The sequence below is a fragment of the Geotrypetes seraphini genome, chromosome 3 (genome assembly GCF_902459505.1).
Source record: "Geotrypetes seraphini chromosome 3, aGeoSer1.1, whole genome shotgun sequence".
NCBI lineage: Eukaryota > Metazoa > Chordata > Amphibia > Gymnophiona > Dermophiidae > Geotrypetes > Geotrypetes seraphini.
Window position 1 is genome coordinate 23,381,577 of NC_047086.1, and position 21,774 is coordinate 23,403,350.

A 21,774-nucleotide genomic window follows, 5' to 3' on the forward strand; every position below is an offset into this window, starting at 1 on the left:
AACTCTACTTTTCACTTCTCTATTACCCTCCAGGTACTTTAGTTAGATTGTGAGCCTTTGGGACAGTAAGGGAATTTTTCAAGTACCTTTCTTATTTCTAATCTTAATGTATATTTTCTGTAAACCGCTTAGAACCTAACGGATGTAGCGGTATATAAGAAATAAATTACATTACATTACATTACATAGATAAATTTGGGAAACGCCTTTACCAAAATGCGATGCTGGCCAACCGTTCAGGTAATTACGCATTCCACTTCTCTTTTTACCTGAAGCATCTCATTCAACAGGTGACCTCTTTTCAAAAGTATGTTCCGGACCGTAGACTTCCTGCTTTTCAGCAATGTACCTCTAGTCTTTTGCAACTCAGGAAGTTTATGGTCCGTTCAATTTATGATACTTTTGAACTGACATCACGGGCTACTGCTATGTCTGTAGCAATGAGAAGGTTGGCATGGCTACGGGTCTCAGACCTGGATGTAAACCACCAGGACCGGCTTGCCAATGCGCCTTGCCTGGGGGATGAGCTGTTTGGGGACTCCATGGATACCACCACGCAAAAGCTCTCCGCCCATGAAACGAGGTGGGACACCTTGTTGAAAAACAAGAAGAAGCCTCCTCCTCCTCGTCCATTCAGGCAACAAGCTTCATATCAAAAGAGGTTTTCTGCTCGACCGGCTCAGCCTCATCCTCCTCAACCTCGCAGACAGCGTCAACAGCAGCAACAGGCCCGTCAGCAACAACAGCCTGCTGTAAAGCCTGCTCCTCAACCTAAGCCGACACAGCCCTTTTGACTCTCTTCTCCAGGGCATTGCCAGTCTTCCTCCCTCATGTCCTCTACCTCAGCCCATAGGAGGTCGACTACAGATTTTTCTTTCTCGCTGGGAAGCAATCACCTCCGACCAGTGGGTACTTGCTATCATCGCCCACGGCTACTCCCTAAACTTTCAGACTCCTCCACCACTAAGTCTGCCAAAAGAGTCTGCTTCCAACAAGGCTCAGTCCCTCCTCCTCGCTCAGGAGGTTCAATCCCTCCTTCTTCTCAATGCCATCGAACCAGTTCCTCTAGACCAGCAAGGCCTGGGTTTTTATTCCCGGTACTTTCTCGTACCCAAAAAGACCGGAGATCTCAGACCAATATTAGATCTCAGGGATCTCAACAAATGTCTGGTCAAGGAGAAGTTCAAGATGTTATCTCTTGCCACCCTATACCCTCTTCTCTCTCAGGAAGACTGGCTATGTTCCCTCGATCTCAAGGAGGCGTATACTCACATTCCAATTCATCTGATGTCCAGACAATATCTTCGCTTCCTTGTCAACCAACATCATTACCAATACAAGGTGTTACCCTTCGGCCTAGCCTCGTCTCCCAGGGTATTCACCAAATGTCTGATTGTGGTCGCAGCTTATCTCCGCTCCCACAACTTTCAAGTCTTCCCTTAACTGGACGACTGGCTCATCAAGGCTCATTCTCCTCGGGCCGTTCAGATTGCCACCAATCAGACCATTCACTTCCTTCGACTGTTGGGGTTCGAAATCAATCTACCCAAGTCGCACCTCATTCCAACTCAGCGACTTCAATTCATTGGAGCCATTCTGGATACTATTCAAATGAGGGCGTTTCTTCCTCCAAACCGCCTTCACACCATCCTTCATCTCTGCCAGCAGATATTCCATCAACCTTCCATCTCTGCAAATTACATGATGGTGCTCTTGGGACACATGGCCTCCACAGTACATGTCACACCCTTCGCACGTCTCCACCTGCGTATTCCTCAATGGACCTTAGCGACCCAGTGGTCCCAAGCGACGGATCCTTGTTCACAACTCATATCTGTGACCTCGTCTCTTCGACAGTCGCTTCTTTGGTGGTTGACATCCTCAAATCTATCCAGAGGTCTGCTGTTCCATCTACCTCCTCATCAACTGGTCATCACCACAGATTCTTCCCCCTATGCATGGGGAGCTCACTTGAACGAGTTCCAAACTCAGGGGTTTTGGACCGCCCAGGAAAAGAAACACCACATCAATTTCCTGGAACTCAGAGCGATGTTTTACGCCCTCAAAGCTTTTCAACATCTCCTCTTTCCTCAGGTACTACTCATTTGCACAGACAACCAAGTTGCAATGTACTACATCAACAAACAGGGAGGGACGGGATCCCGTCCCTTGTGTCAGGAAGCTCAAAGGATTTGGACCTGGGCGACTGCTCGTCACCTATTCCTGAAGGCAGTCTACATCCAGGGGGAACAGAATTGTTTAGCAGACAATCTCAGCAGAATTCTTCAACCTCACGAATGGACCCTCGACCCCTCGACTCTCCAGTCCATTTTCTCTCAATGGGGCACACCTCAAGTGGATCTTTTTGCAGCTCCCCACAACCATCAACTGCCCCTATTTTGCTCCAGACTTTACTCTCCTCACCGTCTGGAACCCGATGCATTTCTCCTGGATTGGACCAATCTCTTCCTTTATGCATTCCCTCCTCTTCCGCTCATGCTGCGCACATTATTCAAGCTCAAGAGGGAACAAGCCACCATGATTCTCATCGCTCCACGGTGGCCCAGACAGCATTGGTTCTCCCTTCTCCTTCAACTCAGTTCCAGGGAACCCATACCTCTTCCACTGTTTCCTTCACTACTTACACAGCATCAGCAAACGCTACTTCATCCCAGCTTACAGTCTCTGCACCTGACAGCTTGGTATCTCTCGGGCTGACTTCGGCTCACGCTCTCCTTTCTCAGCCTGTCCGTCCTATTATTGATACCTCCAGGAAACCGTCTATTCTTCAATGTTATCAACAAAAGTGTTCTCGGTTTTCTTCCTGGTGCCTGTTACATCACCATAATCCCATGTCTACAGCAGTGGGACTAGTGTTGGACTATCTTTTGTCCTTATCTGACTCTGGTCTTAAATCTTCTTCGATACGAGTTCACCTTAGTGCTATTGCAGCTTTTCATGAGCCGATTCATGGAAAACCCCTCTCAGCTCATCCCTTAGTTTCCAGGTTCATGAAAGGGCTTTTTCAATGTGAAGCCACCTCTTAAGGCCCCTCCTGTTGTATGGGATCTTAATGTGGTTCTTTCTGCGTTAATGAAGCCTCCTTTCGAGCCTTTGGCCACAACGCATTTTAAATTTCTAACTTGGAAAGTGGTCTTTCTGATAGCTCTCACTTCTGCCAGGATGGTCAGTGAGCTCCATGCACTGGTGGCTGATCCACCTTTCACTGTTTTTCACCATGATAAGGTCGTCCTTCGTACACATCCAAAATTCCTTCCTAAGGTTGTGTCTGAGTTTCACCTTAACCAATCCATCGTTCTACCTGTTTTTTTCCCAAAGCCTCATTCTAATCCAGGTGAACAGGCTTTGCATACCTTGGATTGTAAACATGCTCTGGCTTACTATCTTGATCACACCAAACCTCACAGATCATCTCCTCAACTGTTTTTGTCCTTTGATCCTAACAAGTTGGGTCATCCTGTATCTAAACGCACTCTGTCCAACTGGCTTGCTGCTTGCGTTTCTTTCTGTTATGCTCAGTCGGGCCTGACCCTGGAAGGTTCTGTCACGGGCCACAAGATTAGAGCTATGGCAGCGTCTGTAGCTTTCCTCCATTCCACTCCTATTGAGGAAATCTGCAAGGCTGCTACTTGGTCCTCAGTTCATACTTTTACATCTCACTATTGTCTGGATGCATTCTCCAGACGGGATGGACACTTCGGCCAATCTGTTTTACAAAATTTGTTTTCCTAATGGCCAACCTTCCCTCCATCCCTCTTTTTTGTTAGCTTGGAGGTCACCCATCAGTCAAGAATATGCTGCCTGCTTGTCCTGGGATAAAGCACAGTTACTTACCGTAACAGGTGTTATCCAGGGACAGCAGGCAGATATTCTTGCGTCCCACCCACCTCCCCGGGTTGGCTTCTTAGCTGGCTTATCCTAACTGGGGACCACGCGCCTCTGTCGGGCGGGAAGGCACTCGCGCACGCGCGGTGCGGCCTAGCTAGAACTTTCTAAAGTTCTTAGAGTGCAATCACTCTAAAATTGTCCGTACCGGGGCTCCGTCGGTGCCGTCACCCATCAGTCAAGAATATCTGCCTGCTGTCCCTGGATAACACCTGTTACGGTAAGTAACTGTGCTCAATGGGATCTGGATGTGCCCCTTTGTTCCCTGTGACCCCCACCCTTGATACCCTGATACTCATCCAGCCTATTCAACAAAACACGCCGACTACTTTTTTGGTAATTAGCCGCAGCTCAGTTTATTAATAATAAAATTAACATATTATAATTTCCATCACAACTTTAATTAACATAAATCCAAGAGCTCCTCCCGAGCAACCAAAAACAAACATTCAGTGCCCTCGACCCTGCCACCTCAACAAGGGTCAGAGGGGTGGCATGTCCCTCATGCCCCTTTATCCGGGTCACCTGACCCCCCCAGGCACGGCACCCCGCCGGCCCACCGCTCATCACCCGATGAGCCCCAATGACCGAATAGCTCGGGAGATCCGCCCCCAAGCTACTTCCTAGAACAAGAAAAACAAAGGGAGGGTGGGAGGGAAAAAACGCCCTGGAGGACTCAAACGGTTGAGTCCTCCACTGCCTCCCCCCTTTAATCCCCTCGTCTCCACACGTACTCCACCTCTCACCCAATCAAATTTAAAGTTGGCTTTTGCCTTTTAGCAGGCCAATCAGCCACTGCGCGAATTCCTCCGCCCCCCCCGGCCGATAGGCAACACGGAGGCCCACCAGCCCCGTATTATATTTCGCCCTTCGACACGAGGTCTCGGGCTCCCATAAAGTCACAATGTGGGGATATCGAATACATGTGGCTAAGAGTTCAGGAGAAGGTTTAAGAGTTCTAGGTTACAAATCGGTTAAACAGGTTGGTTTTAACTTGTTTTCTGAAGTTAAGATAGGATGAGGAGTGCTTGATGATGATGCCTAGCCAGCCGTTTTGTTGACTTGCTTGGAAGGCTAGTGTTTTGTCAAGGAATCTTTTGTATCGGCAGGTTTTTATTATAGGGTGGCTGAACATATGAATTCTGTGTGAAGGCCTGGTGGTGCAATCCAATTTAAAATGGGAGGCCAGGTATAGGGGGGCCATACCGAGAATAGATTTGAAACAAAAATAAAATTTTAAAAAACACAAAGCACACTGTACGCAGAGAAAATGTTAATTATCATTTGAATTCGGGGTTTTTTCAGAGGTCAATGTCACCTCAGTAACAACTATACAAAAATAGACAAATATACCCCCTCCCTTTTTACTAAACCGCGAGAGTGGTTTTTAGTGCAGGGAGCTGCGCTAGATGCCCTGCGCTGCTCTCGATGCTCATAGGCTCCCTGCACTAAAAACCGCTTTTACGGTTTAGTAAATGGGGCCATAGTACAAAATATAGACAGCAGATATAAATTCTCAAAACGGACACATTTTGATCACTAAATTGAAATAAAATAATTTTCCTACCTTTTTGTCTGGTGATTTCATGAGTCTCTGGTTGCACTTCCTTCTTCTGTAAAGCCAATATTTCTTTCTTTCTGCCTTTCTTTTTCTCTACCCCTGCCTGCCTGTCTTTATTTCTCTCTAGCCCTGCCCCCTCTTTCTTTCTGCCTTTCTTTCTCTCTCCCCCTGCCCTTCCAAGCCATCATGCCGATTTCTCCACTTCCCCGATTCTTTCCCTACCCCCCATCCCCAAGCCACCACGTGGATTTCTCCCTGCTGCTTCCCCGAGCCAGGCCTGGCGCATACAAGTGCCAGGCCCACAAGACTTCACCTCCGCCGTCAATTCTAACGTCGGGGAGGAAGTTCCAGGCCAGCCAGGCAGCGATTAGCTGGCCCAGAACTTCTCTCCGATGTCAGAATTGACATCAGAGGTGAAGTCTTGTGAGTCCAGCACTTGTACACGCCAGGCCTGGCTTGGGGAAGCAGCAGGTAGAAAAAGATCGCAAAGGCAACGTGATCGACTCGTGTTGCCTTTGCGATCTACTGGTCGATCGCGATCGACCATTTGGGCACCCTTGCTGTAAGGTGTTATCCAGGGACTGCAGGCAGATATTCTCACAACCCTCCCACCTCCCCTAGTTGGCTTCTTAGCTTTTTTTACTGAACTGATGGTCCCGCAAGCTGATGTTGGACGGGAAGGCATTGGTGCATGCGCGGTACAGGCAGTCTTGAGACCTTCAAAAGCTTTGAAGTAATAGTAGTACACTTTTGCACTGTCTGTAACTAGCTCCGTGGATGATGTCATTCATATTTGAGAATATCTGCCTGCTGTCCATGGATAACACCTGCTACAGGTAAGTGTCTGTGCTATATAACCCAGCCCCCTCTTTTACAAAGGTGCGTTAGCTGTTTTAGCGTGCACTAAAGATTAGCATGTGCTAAACGCTAACGTGTCCATAGACTTATAATGGATGTATTAGCGTTTAGCACGTGCTAAAACGCATAGCGCACCTTAGTAAAAAGTGCCCCAAATATAGTCTCCTAAAAGATATACTGTCAGACTTATAAATTGTCTAATAAATTTCACCCACTTAAACAAAAGTTGGTAGAAAAGACGAGGAGTTGGTACACCAAACCTTTGATTTGGGCTCTTATTTTTCTATTGTCTTGACTCCAGCTCCTATTAATATTAGGCTTTAAAGTTTATTTTTAGATCTAAAGTACTGATAAATATAACTTAAATATAAGTTGTATTTGCTAGTACTTTAGATCTAGTATTTAAGTACAGTATTTTTATGTTGAAGCTGGAGTCAGTACAAAGTGTGCTATTACCAATGCTGTGCTAATGAATAGTTTAAAACTCTTTGCCTCTATTTTTCTTCTTCTTTAGGCACTTGGGAATCATGAATTTGATAATGGTGTGGAAGGACTATTGAATCCACTGCTCAAGATGGCAGAATTTCCAATTTTGAGTGCTAACATCAAATCAGACGAGCAGCTCTCACCAAACATCACTGGGTATTACCTTCCATATAAGATACTTCAAGTTGGTCCTGAAAAGGTGGGAATAATTGGGTATACCTCAAAGGAAACACCGTTCCTTTCCAGCACAGGTATATGTTTCTTTAACATTTAGACCAGGGGTGTCCAACCTTTTGGCCTCCCCGGGCCGCATTGGCTGAAAAAAATGTTTCTGGGGCCGCACAAATGCTGCAGCAAGACAGAGGAGGGAGCCAGCAAGACGGTAAACACCCTGGGGCACTAGAGGAAACACTGCATCGCCCTTGACCAGGGCACACAAAATACTTCACGGGGCTGCATGTGGTCCTTGAGCCACAGGTTGGACACCCCTGATTTAGACAATTCTTTTATACAGTAAAACCTTGGTTTGCGAGCATAATTCGTTCCGGAAGCATGCTTGTAATCCAAAGCACTTGCATATCAAAGCGAATTTCCCCATAGGAAATAATGGAAACTCAGACGATTTGTTCCTCAACCCAAAAACTTTAACCCCAAATACTATACGTACTTGTATTGCAAGACCTCGCTCGTTTAGACCAGTCACTACACTCCTGCAGCGTTGGAGAGAGAAGAACCATCGGCTCAGTTGTGATGTGTGTATACTGTAGGTAATTGTATTGCAAGACATTGCTTGTATTTCAAGTTAAAATTTAATAAAATGTTTTGCAAACCGAGTTACTTGCAATCCAAGGTTTTACTGTATTTATTTATTTAAAAAATTTATATTAGCTCTATTAACATTTCTAGATGGATTCCTACAAACATACATTATTTATATCAGACAAATAACATTAAAACAGCAATTACTTAATAAACTTCAAAACACTTAGGGGTCCTTTTACTAAGGCATTTACCGTTTTAGCACGCGCTAAATGCTAATGCATCCATTATATCCTATGGATGTGTTAGCATTTAGCAAGTGCTAAAATGGCTAGCGCCCCGTAATAAGAGGACCCCTTAATAAAAAAAGAAAAAAAAAAATCTAGAAAATCAGCATTGATATACTTCCCTAAACAAAAACGTTTTCAACAAAATCTTCAAACAGTCAATATCATCAAGCCCTCGCAATTGCTCAGGTAGTTGATTCCATAACTGTTGTCCATGCATGTAGAATATAGATTTCCTATATTCTTCATAGTGAATTTTACGAATAGATGGGACTACCAGGGCATTACTGTTCAAGGAACGCAAGTTCTGTGTTGGCCGATAAATACAAAAGAGAGTCTCTAATAAAACATGTTTTAATAACAAGTAGCAGCGATATATAATGAATACGGTTCTCAATTGGCTACCAGTACAAATCTAGAAGTTCCAGTAATTAACCTTGCCACAGAGTTCTGTGCAACCTGTAAGGATCTCAAATAAGAACATCCATTAGCAAGAAATTACAATAGTCAAAATGTGGAAAAATTAGACTTTGAATAACTAAATGAAAATTAGAACTGGTTAACACTGACTTCAAAGGGTTCAAAAGCCTCATCTTAAAAAAGATTTTTTTTAACAATATAAGAAACATGCTCTTTCATCTTCAAAGAAGTATCCAAATATACTCCTAAAGTTTTAAATGTTCTTACAAATGAAATTGTCGCTTCCTTAAATGTAACCAGTGTTGGAAAATCATGAATAACATGACTCAAAAGCAAAATGATTTTCATCTTCTCCACATTCAATTTGAGACAATTATCATACTGCAAATTACTGTAAAGATTCATATGCTAGGAGCTCAATCCCTTCACACAATCTAGGAGTTGCAGAAATCCAAACACTTTTATGAGCATATGCTCCTCCTATCTTAGAGATAGAGTTAGAACCCTCCACAGTTTCAATTTACATTACATTAGTGATTTTTATTCAGCCATTACCTTGCGGTTCAAGGTGGATTACAGAAAAGGATTTCTGGACATGTCCAGAGGTGTTACAGAGTAGAGCAGGATTGAAATGTTTCATACGGTGTTAGTTAGTCTTTATGGATTTCTTGAATAGCAGGGTTTTTATTTCTTTTCTGAAAGTTTTGTAGATTGGAGAGTATTAGATAAGATATAGGGAGGTTGGGAGTGGGAAAGACAATAATTGACAATTGTTTATTATTAATATATGGGTGGGTGGGAAGGGATTCTTTTATATTTATATATTTTAAGGAGTATAAGTAAGATTGTCAAGTGATTTGTTAAAATTTTTTCTGATTGACTATTATACACTTGTTGTAATATTTGAAAATGAATAAAGATTTACAAAAAAAAAAAAGTAGATTGGAGAGTTGGTGGTCTAGTTTTGCTGCCTGTGTGGCTAGAATAGTAGAATTTAAATAATATTCTTGCTTGAATTGGGAGCCAGTATGAGTCGAGGTATGCCTCGGTGATGTGGTCGTGTTTTCTTAGTGAATAGATTAGTTTCAGAGCTGTGTTTTATACTGTTTGTAGTTCTTTTATCATTGTATTATTTAAGTTTGTTAAGGTCGGACCATTGTATTGTGGGGAAGTGGGACCAGGTTCTATCTGCTGCAGCTGATTCTTTTTCTAAGGGGGGCATTGTGATCTCTTCTAGGTGGGTTGGGGTTCCTGCGATGTTTGTTTTTAAAGTATTCAGCTAAAAGGGTGCTGAAGGGGGGGAGGGTTGTCGTTTTTGGCTAGGTAGGGTTTTGTGTCTGTGAGTTCTTTTAGTAATTGGAAGTTTTTTTGTGTCTTGGGCCTCTATGCCTATTTGGATTGCGTAGTATATCTTTCTTTTTTCTTTTAGTTTTAGTTTGTATTGTTGGTTTAGTTTTTCCCATGCTGATCTTGTGTGTTCTTGGTTACTCTTTCTCCATTTTCTTTCTAGTCATCTGCATTGTCTTTTGAGTAGGAGTAGTTCGTTGTCGAACCATTTATCTGATCGTCTGCTGATTCTGTTTTTTTGTTTGTATTGGGGCTAGCTCGTCTAGGGTAGTTGTACTTATATTGCACCATTGTGAGATGAAATCTTTGGGGTCACATTCTTGGATTGTAGCGTCTTGTTTTATTCCAGAATTTGGAGGAGTCGATATATGTACTTGATTTGTAGGTTAAGCTTTGGGATTTTGGTTTGGTTTTTTCTTTGGCCCTGTTGATATTGAAGGTGTATATGTAATGGTCTGAATAGATGGATCTGGTTTGAATCTCTGGTAGAATGGGATGTCATGAAGACTGCAATGTCTAGTTGGTGACCTTTCTCGTGTGTGATTTGTGGGTCTAAGATCTTGTAGGTTAAGGCTTTGAGGTAAGATAGTAGGTTTTCTACTTGCTTAGAGTATGGTCTTCGAGATGGAGGTTAGATCTCCTAGGATTAGGTTGTAAGTTGGTGTTGTTGAGTTTCGGTATATAAAATCTTCGAATTCTGTTCTTTCTGTGTTCCAATTTCCTGGTGTTATGTAGCAGAGCATGCAGGTTATGGATCCTTTTAGTGTGGTGCATGAAAGTTGGCAGGCTAGTAGATCCTTGTATGGGGTGGACGTTTTGTTTAGTATGTTTAAGTATTTTTAAGTTTAGGGAGTTTCTGACTAAGATGGCTAGACCTCCTTCTCCTTTTTTTTTTTCCCCCCCTGCAGACCACTGTTATTTTGTATCCTGGGGTTCGAATCTGAGGTTAGCCAGGTTTCAGTGAGGAAGAGGTAGTCTAGATTTTTGGTTTTTATCCAGTCTTTTATGTGGTCTGTCTTTGGACCTAGAGCTCTCATGTTTATGTAGGCACATGTTAGTGTGGTGTATTCTGTTTGTGCACTATTTGTTACTTTTGGGTAGACAAGTACTCTTGGTTGGGGGTGTGGTTTAGTTCTAGAAGAGTTTGTTGATCTTCTCCTCCATGTTGGTGTGCTGATGTGGTGTTTCTGCATGCAATCCGTGCAGAAGTCATGTGCTCTGCTTTTTCTTATTTTTTTTCGCTTGTTCATCCTTTTTGGTGGCTTCAGTGCAGTGAAACCTCTTTGCGGTGGTCCTCTGTGGGAGGAAAGGACATAGTCCCGCGGAGCCGGACTGCTGCTTTACAGAGAAACTTCCCTGTGGAGCCAGCCTGCTGTGTGCCACCCTTCTTGGACTCGGGGTCCATTCCCCTTAGAGATCACTTGCCCTCTGATCTTGTTAAGAGTTTAAGCGCAGGCAGTATGTGTCCCGAGTAAAATTCCTTCAGGGTTTCATGGCGCAGGTTGCGTTTCCTGCCCCACGGTCGCATGGAGTGGTTTTGTGGGGGCATAGGTTACAGTCAGAGTCCATTGACTGGCAGTCCAAAGATCTTCAAGGCAGAAAATTCTTTCCTCCATTCAACTACAGTGTAACAGAGCTGACAGGCAGGCACTGCACAGACTGTAAGTACACCTCCATTATTTCATATGGGAGAACATAAGAATAGACTTACTGGGTCAGACCAATGGTCTATCTAGTCTAGTATCCTGTCTTTGCGGCCATTCCAAGCCACAAGTACCTGGCAAGAACCCAAATAGTAGCATTCCATGCTACCGACCCATGTCTGTCTCAACAGCAGACTATAGACTTTTTCTCCAGCTACATTAACTGCTCTTACCACATTCTCTGGCAACACATTCCAGAGCTTAACTATTCTCTGAGTTAAAAAAATACCTCCTCCTCTTGGTTTTAAAAATATTACGCTGTAACTTCGAGTGTAAATCTTGGTGCAGTAAAAATTCAATCCACTTGTACCCATTCTACACCACTCAGGATTTTGTAGATATAGAAACATAGAAACATGATGGCAGATAAATCTAAATGGCCCATCCAGTCTGCCCATCCGCAGTAACCATTATCTCTTCCTCTCTCTAAGAGATCCCACGTGCCTATCCCAGGCTTTCTTGAAATCAGTCACAGTCTGTCTCCACCTCCTCTACCGGGAGCCTATTCCATGCATCTACTACTCTTTCTGTAAAAAAGGATTTTCTTAGATTACTTCTGAGCCTATCACCTCTCAACTTCATTCCATGCCCTCTCACTCCAGATCTTCTCTTTAAATCAGGGATCTCAAAGTCCCTCCTTGAGGGCCGCAATCCAGTCGGGTTTTCAGGATTTCCCCAATGAATATGCATTGAAAGCAGTGTGTACACACATAGATCTCATGCATATTCATTGGGAAAATCCTGCAGTAAGTTCGTAAGACACGACCTTCCTTTGCTGAAGCCGTGTTGTCTTGGAGGTCTATATACTACACCAAGATACAGGCATTTGTCCTTCCCTCTAGCCAAATTCACCCAGAGGGATTCCCCGGTGTACTTGACATCTACGATTTTGGTAACTTTGATGTCCTCTTTAGTGTATAGTGCTACCCCTCCTCCCATTTTGCCCTCTCTGTCCCGCCAAAGTAAGTTGTATCCCGGTATAGCCATATCCCACCCATGGGAGTCCGTGAAACAAGTCTCGGATATCGCCACCACATCTAGGTCTGCGTTCCTCATTTCTGTCTCTAATTCCAGAATCTTATTGCTCAAACTGTGGGCATTAATGTACATAGCCCTCAATACCTCATGTTTGCTTTGTCCTTGTGTAGATATTCCTGCTTGAGCTAATTGGACTCCTATAATACTGTTTGCAATGTGTATGCTTACCTCTGACTCGGAAATGCAGTGTGTACTTACCTCAGATTCAGAAATGGATTGGCAACTTACCTCGCCAAGTTGGTTACTTGCGCCAGCACGTGAGTGGGTACCCTCCCCCAACTTACCTAGTTTAAAGCCCTACGAAGTAGGCGGGCTAGTCGGTGTCCAAAGACGTTCTTTCCCCTTCTGGTCAGGTGAAGTCCGTCAGGTCCCTGTAGTCCTTGCAGCGCCTCTCCATGGTTCAGGAATCCGAAGTTCATCTCCCTGCACCATCCGTGCAGCCAGTCGTTTGTCCTCTGGATACGATCCTCCCTGGCTTTCCCCTTGCCTCTCACTGGGAGGATCGAGGAGAAGACCACCTGCGCTTCCATCCTCCTCAGCTTTTCACCCAGGGCTCCAAAGTCTACAGATATGTTCTCCGTGGTGTTCCTGGCAGTGTCGTTCGTTCCAACGTGGATGAGAAGCATGGGGAAGTGGTCATGAGGCTTGATAAGTATGTCTAGGCAGACATCTCAGATCCTGGCTCCTGGCAGACAGCAAACCTCTCTTTATTGCATATCTGGTCTGCAAATTTGTCCCTCGATGTCCCTCAGCAGGGAATCCCCAATGACTACCACTCTGCGCTTCTTTGGGGGGAGCTGATCTGTTGTATCCGGAACTGGAATTGTCTAGTGGACAACTTCCTGTACTTCATAGGTTCCTCCTGTAACAGCTGGAATCTGTTCCTCAAGGTGATTAGTGGGGTCGATGTTAAACTGCCCTGTGAACGAGAGAAAGAGACAGAAGAAGAGGAAGGTCTTCTACGTTTGCCGGTGGAGGAAGTTACCAGCTGCCAGGAGGAAGTTACCAGCTGCCAGGAGTCAGTGTCTCCAGCCTTTTCTTGTACCCCAATCGTTGGTTTCAGTGTTGCAGGGTCGGACAGTTTGGGTGTCCTGAGGATGGTCTTGTCTGGCTCCTGCTCGGTGACCTGGAACAACTCCTGGATGACTCCGTCGATGAAGGCCTCGTCCTCTCGGATGCTTCTCAAGCGCTTTACCTCCTCTCTCAGGCTCCTCAGCTCCTGCAAGATGTCTCCGTCTAGCTGATCCATCTCTTCTGTCTGTGTGGAGACTGTAGTCATCTGCTTGGGGATGGCCTCGGTCTGTACAGAGACCTCTGTCCTCCTTCCTGGCTCTCCTTCCGTCTGTACGTGGACTGTGGCCATCCCTTGGATCCCTTCGGTGACTGGGCTGCTAGTCTTGATTGTAGCCCTGTTGCTTCTTGTTCTTCCTGCCATTTTCAATTTTTTTTTTTTTTTTTTGTTAGTTTAGATATTTGGTAGTTAGTTATGTCTGCTTTCCCATTATAACCCTACAGTAGTCGCTTTTGTTCTGGTGGTTCCCGGTATCTCAGGGCTCCAATTATTTGGTAGGCTCCTCAAGCATCGCTCTGTATGATTTGGTGGCTCGGCGAGATTTCTCTTTTCAAAGGCATGCCTCGGTCTTTGCTGGCCACCATGGCCACCAAACATCCCGGGCTGTCGGTTTGGGGGGCTCGGTGCCTTCCATCCTCAGCTCCAAGAGTCTGGTCTTAAGAGGCGACTCAGTACTTGTTCATTCTTCTACTCTGGAGCTTCAGACCATTCTTCCGGAATGACGCTAAAGGTCTTTTCAGTCAGTATTATGATGGGGGTATTTCTCTACAGCCTGGGCAGTTGGCGGGTAAAGTTGTGGTTCTATTTCAATGGGTGGACCCTCATCTTCCTTTTCTGTTGGCAGATCATTTTATGGGTCAGGTAAACAGTTTGGATAGACTTTCTCTCTGCGAAATCTGTGCATGCCCCATTTATTGTATGTTAACAGTGTACAGTGCTGTGTACGCTCTAGAAAGTGTAAAGGTTAGTACTAGTGAAATCTTCTGCATCCTGGATATTGAGAATTTTGGCTCAGGCGTTCCGGCTCTTTTTATGGAAGTGAGATCTCCTGGAACATGGCCTCGTCTCAAAATTCTAAGCTTCCTAGCTTCTTCGGCGGGCACAGGGAGTGGGAGTCAGAGGGGGTAGCAGTGTGGCTTCTTTCTCGCCTCTGGTTTCTCTTTTTTCAGTGTTTTCCCCTGGCTGATGATGACTTGGATTTGCCATCTCAAGCTCGCTTTCAGGGCACAGTATTTGTAGAATCTCTGGATTGGCTGCGCCATACTTGCTATTTGGATCTGATGAGTCTTTTGACAGCCGGACTGTTGAGTTTCCTGGTATCTCTGGGTTTGCTCACCTAGGGTCCGATCAACATGGATATTCGTATTACTTTGGTATTGCGACCTAGCTTTTGAAAAGTCATGACTGATGTGTAAGGGTTATGCGAAGCAGGTTGTTTCTTCTCTTATCCAGGCGATACGGACGTCTTCACCTGTGGCTTCTACTTCCTTTTGGAGGTTTTTCCTTTCTTGGGTACTTCTCAACATTTGCACCCTTCCAGAGTTCTTTTCTGGCACAAGTGTATTGCCAAGGGCTTAGCGTTCAATTCCCTTCAGCTTCAAGTGCCATTCTTAGCTTGTTACAAGGGCTAGGTATATTGCTCTTCGATTACTTCTCAGCTTCATATAGTTCAGTTCCTAAATGTACACCTCTTAGAAAGCCCTGTCCGGAGTACAGTCTTAAGGTACTTCTTCGCAGTTTACCGAAGGCCTCATTTCATCCTTGTCTTTTGAGACTCTAAAGGGCTTTGCCGTTGAATACGGGGTTTCTTGTGGCCATTGCTTCAGCTCGGCGGTTTTCTGAGTTACAGGCCTTGATTGGCGGGGATTCCTATTTCTGATTTACAAAATCTGGGGTATCATTTCGGGCGGTACCACAATTTCTTTCTAAGGAGGTGTCATCCTTTCTTTTATGACACTCTCACTTTTCCTTCTTTCTTCCTGGAAGGAGAAATGGGGAGACGTGCTTTTATTCACTGCATTTTTTTTGAAAGTGCGTAGCGTTCTCCGTGAGCTAGGTTTCTAACGACTTTTAGTTGTTTTGATCACCTTTTTGTATTCCTCACGGGACTCCTCAAACATATGGCGGCATCCAAAGCCTCCATCGCTCAATGGGTCCAGGAGGATATTCTTTACGCTTGCTTGATGGCAGGGAAGCGGTTGGCGAAAGAACTTCATGACCACTCCGCCAGAATGATGGCTACTTCTTGGACTCGGTCCAGAGGTTTTTTTCCTTGGAGGAGTTTTGTCTCGTGGCTACTTGGTCTTCCGAGAGTGCTTTCTCTCACCATTACTGGTTGGATGTGGGGGCGCATGCGGTAGATGCGTTTAGTGCTTCGGTTGTTGCGGAGGCGGCGTTTGCTTCCCACCCAGATTGAGGATTGCTTTGCTACATCCCATTGGTCTCTGGATTCATCTGCTGCTGTTGCTAAGGAAGGAAAAATTATGTTCTTACCTGTTAATTTTCTTTCCTTTTAGACGCAGCAGATGAATCCAGAGCCCCGCCCTTTCTGGATATTGTCTGTCGGTTTTTTCTTTTCCAACTTTCGAAGTTTGTTATTATTGATGGTTGTATTCTGTATTATTGCCTTTTGAGATTTGTTATGGGAAAGAAGTTTTTTACATGCTCTGCCTACTGATGGTTACGGATGCTTGGGCAAGGAGCTATACTGGAGATCAGGAGGAGTGTCAGCCAATAGGACCACCTGTTAATCAGTTTCTCTATCTCCGTCTGCTGGTAGATGTGTGCTATCCCATTGGTCTCTGGATTCATCTGCTGCGTCTAAAGCAGTGGTCTCAAACTCAAACCCTTTGCGGGGCCACATTTTGGATTTGTAGGTACTTGGAGGGCCGCAGAAAAATTAGTTAATGTCTTATTAAAGAAATGACAATTTTGCATGAGGTAAAACTCTTTATCCCAGGACAAGCAGGCAGGTATTCTCACTAGTGGGTGATGTCATCCGACAGAGCCCCGATACGGACATCTTGCAAGCATGTCTTGCTTGAAGAAACTCAGAAGTTTCGAGATGCCCGCACCGCGCATGCGCCAGTGCCTTCCCGCCCGATGCTCCGGGCGTGTCTCCTCAGTTCTTTTTCTTCCTCGGAGCTGAGAAGTCTATCTTCAATTTGTGCCCATTGAATATCTTTTTTGCCTTCTTTTTGCCGCGGGTTGAGTTCTTTTGGGCTCTCCTGTACGTTTATTTCTTTGATTTCTTTAAAAAAAAAAAAAAAAAAAAAAATTTTTCCTTCCGACTCCGGGTCGGCCGCGTGGCTGAGGCCCCACGCCTTCGACCTTGCGGCGGGGCTTTTACGGCCTATGTCCCGGTCGATTACCGGTTTCAAAAAGTGTAGCAAGTGCCAGCGCGCGATTTCGCTCACGGACTCTCATCGACGCTGCTTACAGTGTCTGGGACCGGATCACTTTCCGAAATCATGCCGGCCTTGCTCCACTCTGACGGCGAGAGCATTTAAGCGCCGCTGTCTGCTCTGGGAGTCCATGTTCAAGATGGAAGCTTCGTCAGATCCTGCAGCTTCGACATCGACATCGACAGGGGCTTCGACTCCTTCAGCGAAGCCCGCTGCCTCCCCAGCTGCTTCGGGCCTCCTGAAACCGGCATCATTCACCCCGGTTTCGGCCCAGGCTTCGGCGCCTCCTCGGAGCAGGTATCGACCCCTACAGTTCCACCAGTGGTGCTCAAGGTGCCGAAAGCTGGCAAACAGAAGCACACTGCACTTAAGGAGCGCGGAGACCGTGCGGAAGGGCCCCCTTTTGGTGCGGATCCCTCCATATCGGCTTCGCTGCGGTCCATTCTGGAGGCTCAGTTCGTTGAGCTCATGCAAACCATGGGGCCTTGTCTGATTGCCACCATCCAGGGTGACCTCCCAGCTTCGGCTTCGAGGGGCGGACCGCCTCCTCCTCCTCCTCCTCGCCGCATGACCTCGTTGCTCGGCGAGGAGGAGCGGCGAGTGGTGTCCGGGTCCTCGAGGATGTCCTCCGAGAGTGCTATGCCTCCTTTGGACACGATTCCCTCGAGGAGGGCTTCTCTTAGTGATATGCCTCCTTTGGAGCCCATTCCCTCGAGAAAACCCTCGTTTAGTGACCTGCCTCCCTTGGAACCGATTACTCCGCCCCTTGATTCAATGTGGTGTCCACCTTCGGGGCCATCCAGTCCGGGGCATAGCAGGAAGCAGGATGAGTTCTTCCGAACTCCCTATCAAGCCTGGGCGACGTCCAGAGAAGCACCGACTCTTCCACCTTTGCGATCGACGGCATCGAGTCCGATCTGCTCCTTGGAAGCGTCTGACCCAGTCTCGCACAGAAGGACTCGATCCCCTTCCAGGCATCGGGAGGGGCATCGGTCCAGGCATTCTTCGAAGCATTCCTCTCGACACTCGACCGTCTCGCCTCAGAAGAAATTACCTCGGTTGGGGTATGCTGCTTCGACTGGGTCTCCTCCTCCGGGCCCGGAGTTCGAGGACCCCCGAAGTTTTTTACTCGTCCTGTTGCTCACAGGCCTCTTTGGAGCCTGTGGCTTCGTCTTCTTCTAGTCCGTCTCGCGGACCGGCGACGGCGGACCAATTGTCCTTTTCATCGTTCCTCAGGCAGATGGCGGATGACTTGGACATTAATCTAGATGCGGGGTCTCGATATTCCAAAGAGTATCTCGATACCATGCACTTGCCTCGGCCTCCGGCGGAGTCCTTGCGGCTTCCCTTGCACAAGCTCCTCGACCAGACCTTCATGCGCTGCTTCGAGTCTCCTTACTCTATCCCTGCGGTCCCTGGCAAGTTGGATTCGCGGTACCGCACGGTACATCATAAAGGCTTCGAGGGTCCTCAGCTTTCTCACCAGTCCCTCCTGGTCGAATCCTCGCTCAAGCGGTCTCATCCTGGCCAGGTCTACGCTTCCGTACCTCCGGGCCGCGAGGGCAGAACCATGGATAAGTTTGGGCGACGCATCTATCAGAATTCGATGATGGCGTCTAGAGTCCTGAATTACAACTTCCACTTTGCAACCTACTTGGAATTTTTTCTACCTGTGCTTCGAAAGTTCACTCCATACATCGAGTCCCAGGCTAGGTTTGAGTTTGAGGAAGTGGTTGCTTCGTTGTCCCAACTCCGACTTCAGTTGATGCAATCTGCCTATGATGCGTTCGAGCTCTCTGCCCGAGCGGCGGCTTGCTCGGTGGCGATGCGCCGGTTGGCCTGGTTGCGGACCATTGATATGGACCCGAATCTTCAGGACCGCCTGGCGAACGTCCTGTGTGCTGGGGCGGATCTTTTTGACGAATCCATCGAGACTGTCACGAAGAAGTTGTCTGACCAGGAAAAGTCCTTCCAATCTATCCTTCGGCCGAAGCCCAAGCCTCAGCAGTCTCGACCTTCTCGTCCACCTTTGATTTATCAGAGGCGTTATCAGTCGATGCAAACTCCTCCTGCGAGACAATCGGCGAAGCGTCAGCCTCCCCAGAAGGGTCAGCCTAAGTCTCAGTCGCCGGCTGTCCCTAAGACCACACAGCCTTTTTGACTGTCTCGTCGAGGGCATAACCAACCTCGTTCTGCCTCCCCCTGTTTTTCCCATCGGAGGGCGCCTCCATCATTTTTATCATCGCTGGGAGGCCATAACAACCGACCTCTGGGTCCTTACTATCATCAAGGAGGGATACTCTCTCCATTTCCATCGGGTTCCTCCGGACCACCCTCCAAGAGAGTATCCTTCCAACTTGACTCAGACCACCCTTCTTCTTCAGGAGGCTCAGGCTTTGCTCCGGCTTCGTGCCGTGGAGCCGGTTCCAACGGACCAACTGAACCAGGGATTTTACTCCCGGTACTTCCTTGTCCCGAAGAAGACGGGCGACCTGCGACCCATTCTGGACCTCAGGGTCCTCAACAAATTCCTTGTCAAAGAGAGGTTTCGCATGCTGACTCTTGCTTCTCTCTACCCCCTCCTCGAGCAGAACGACTGGTTATGCTCTCTGGATCTCAAGGAGGCCTACACTCGTATCCCAATTCATCCGGCCTCTCGCAAGTTCCTCAGATTTCGGGTGGGACATCTCCATCTGCAGTACCGAGTGCTTCCATTCGGCCTGTCTTCGTCTCCCAGAGTCTTCACGAAGTGTCTGGTGGTGGTGGCCGCAGCACTCAGGAACCAGGGCCTTTAGGTATTCCCCTACCTCGACGACTGGCTGATCAAGGCTCCCTCGGCCTCGGGGGTCCTCTCGGCGACCCTGTCCACGGTTCTGCTTCTGCAGAGTTTGGGATTCGAGATCAATTTTCCCAAGTCTCATCTACAGCCGACCCAGTCTCTACCCTTCATCGGGGCTGTCCTGGATACCATTTGTCTCAGAGCATTCCTTCCTTCTCAGCGCATGGCTGCTCTTCTTCATCTCTGCCAGTCTGAGTCTTCTCGACAGACCATCTCGGCGAGACACATGATGGTCCTCCTGGGCCACATGGCCTCTACAGTTCATGTGAAGCCGTTTGCCAGACTTCACCTCAGGATTCCTCAGTGGACCCTGGCCTCTCAGTGGACTCAGGTGTCGGATCCGTTGTCTCGACACATCACAGTCACTCCTGCTCTTCGGCAGTCTCTGCTCTGGTGGATGACCTCTTCGAATCTATCCAGAGGTTTGCTGTTTCAGTCTCCTCCCCACCAGAAGGTTCTCACAACCGATTCCTCGACCTATGCCTGGGGAGCACATCTGGAGGGGCTCCGCACTCAGGGATTCTGGACCTGTGCGGACCAACTCCATCAAATCAATCTTCTGGAGCTCAGAGCCATCTTCAATGCTCTTCAAACTTTTCAACATCTACTGCACGACATGGTGGTCCTCATTCGCACCGACAATCAGGTCGCCATGTATTATGTAAACAAGCAAGGGGGCACGGGCTCGGCCTCCCTCTGCCAGGAAGCTCTCAAAGTCTGGGATTGGGCGGTGCGCCACAACACCTTCCTCAAAGCTGTCTACATTCAGGGGAAGGACAATGTCTTGGCAGACAAGCTGAGTCGGCTTCTCCAGCCTCACGAATGGACCCTCCATTCCAGGCCCCTTCATCAGATCTTTGCTCAGTGGGGAACGCCTCAGATAGACCTCTTTGCGGCTCCCCACAACTTCAAACTGTCTCTTTTTTGCTCCAGGATCTACACTCCTCATCGTCTCCAGGCAGATACCTTTCTATTGGATTGGGGGAATCGCTTCCTGTATGCATTCCCCCCATTTCCTCTCATTCAAAAGACTCTGGTCAAGTTGAGATCGGACCATGCCACCATGATTCTGATTGCTCTTCGGTGGCCCAGACAACCTTGGTTCTCCCTTCTACTTCAACTCAGCAGCAGGGAGCCAGTCCTTCTTCCAGTGTTTCCTTCACTGCTTACTCAACATCAGGGTTCACTGCTTCATCCCAACCTGCAGTCTCTCCACCTGACAGCTTGGTTCCTCTCAACGTAACCCCTCACCAGTTTTCCCAGGCGGTGAGGGAGGTCTTGGAAGCTTCTAGGAAGCCTGCTACTCGTCAATGCTACTTCCAGAAGTGGTCTAGATTTTCTTATTGGTGTGTTTCCAATTCTAAGGAGCCTCAACGAGCCTCTCTTTCCTCTGTATTGGACTATCTTCTACACCTATCTCAGTCTGGTCTCAAGTCAACATCTATACGAGTCCACCTGAGTGCTATTGCGGCTTTCCATCAGCCTCTACAAGGGAAACCTCTCTCTTCTCATCCTGTGGTTTCCAGATTTATGAAAGGACTTTTTCATGTTAATCCTCCTCTCAAACCGCCTCCAGTGGTTTGGGATCTAAATGTTGTCCTTTCTCAGCTTATGAAACCTCCTTTTGAGCCTCTGAGCAAGGTCCCCGAAAGTTTCTCATTGGAAAGTGTTTTTTCTGGTGGCCCTCACATCTGCTCGCAGGGTCAGTGAGCTTCAGGCCTTGGTGGCGGACCCACCTTTCACAGTTTTCCATCATGACAAGGTGGTCCTCCGCACTCATCCGAAATTCCTACCTAAGGTGGTCTCTGAATTTCATCTCAACCAATCCATCGTGCTTCCAGTGTTTTTTCCAAAACCTCATTCTCATCCTGGAGAATCAGCTCTACACACTCTGGACTGTAAACGTGCTTTGGCTTTCTACTTGGATCGCACCAAACCACACAGAACTGCTCCTCAACTTTTCGTCTCCTTTGATCCAAACAGGTTGGGACGACCTGTATCAAAGCGCACCATCTCCAATTGGATGGCGGCTTGTATCTCTTTCTGCTATGCCCAGGCTGGATTACCCCTTCCCTGTAAGGTCACAGCCCATAG

General features: G+C 47.0%; 1 protein-coding gene across 3 annotated transcripts in view; it reads left to right on the forward strand.

Annotated features, from left to right (window-relative positions):
- NT5E (5'-nucleotidase ecto) overlaps positions 1 to 21,774 on the forward strand; it is a 153,067-nt gene that overhangs the window by 23,590 nt on the left and 107,703 nt on the right. For all 3 annotated transcript variants that reach the window (XM_033937784.1, XM_033937783.1, XM_033937785.1), the window contains exon 2: positions 6,840 to 7,062. In XM_033937784.1, the coding sequence (XP_033793675.1) occupies positions 6,840 to 7,062 (223 nt within the window). The remainder of the gene's footprint in view (positions 1 to 6,839; positions 7,063 to 21,774) is intronic.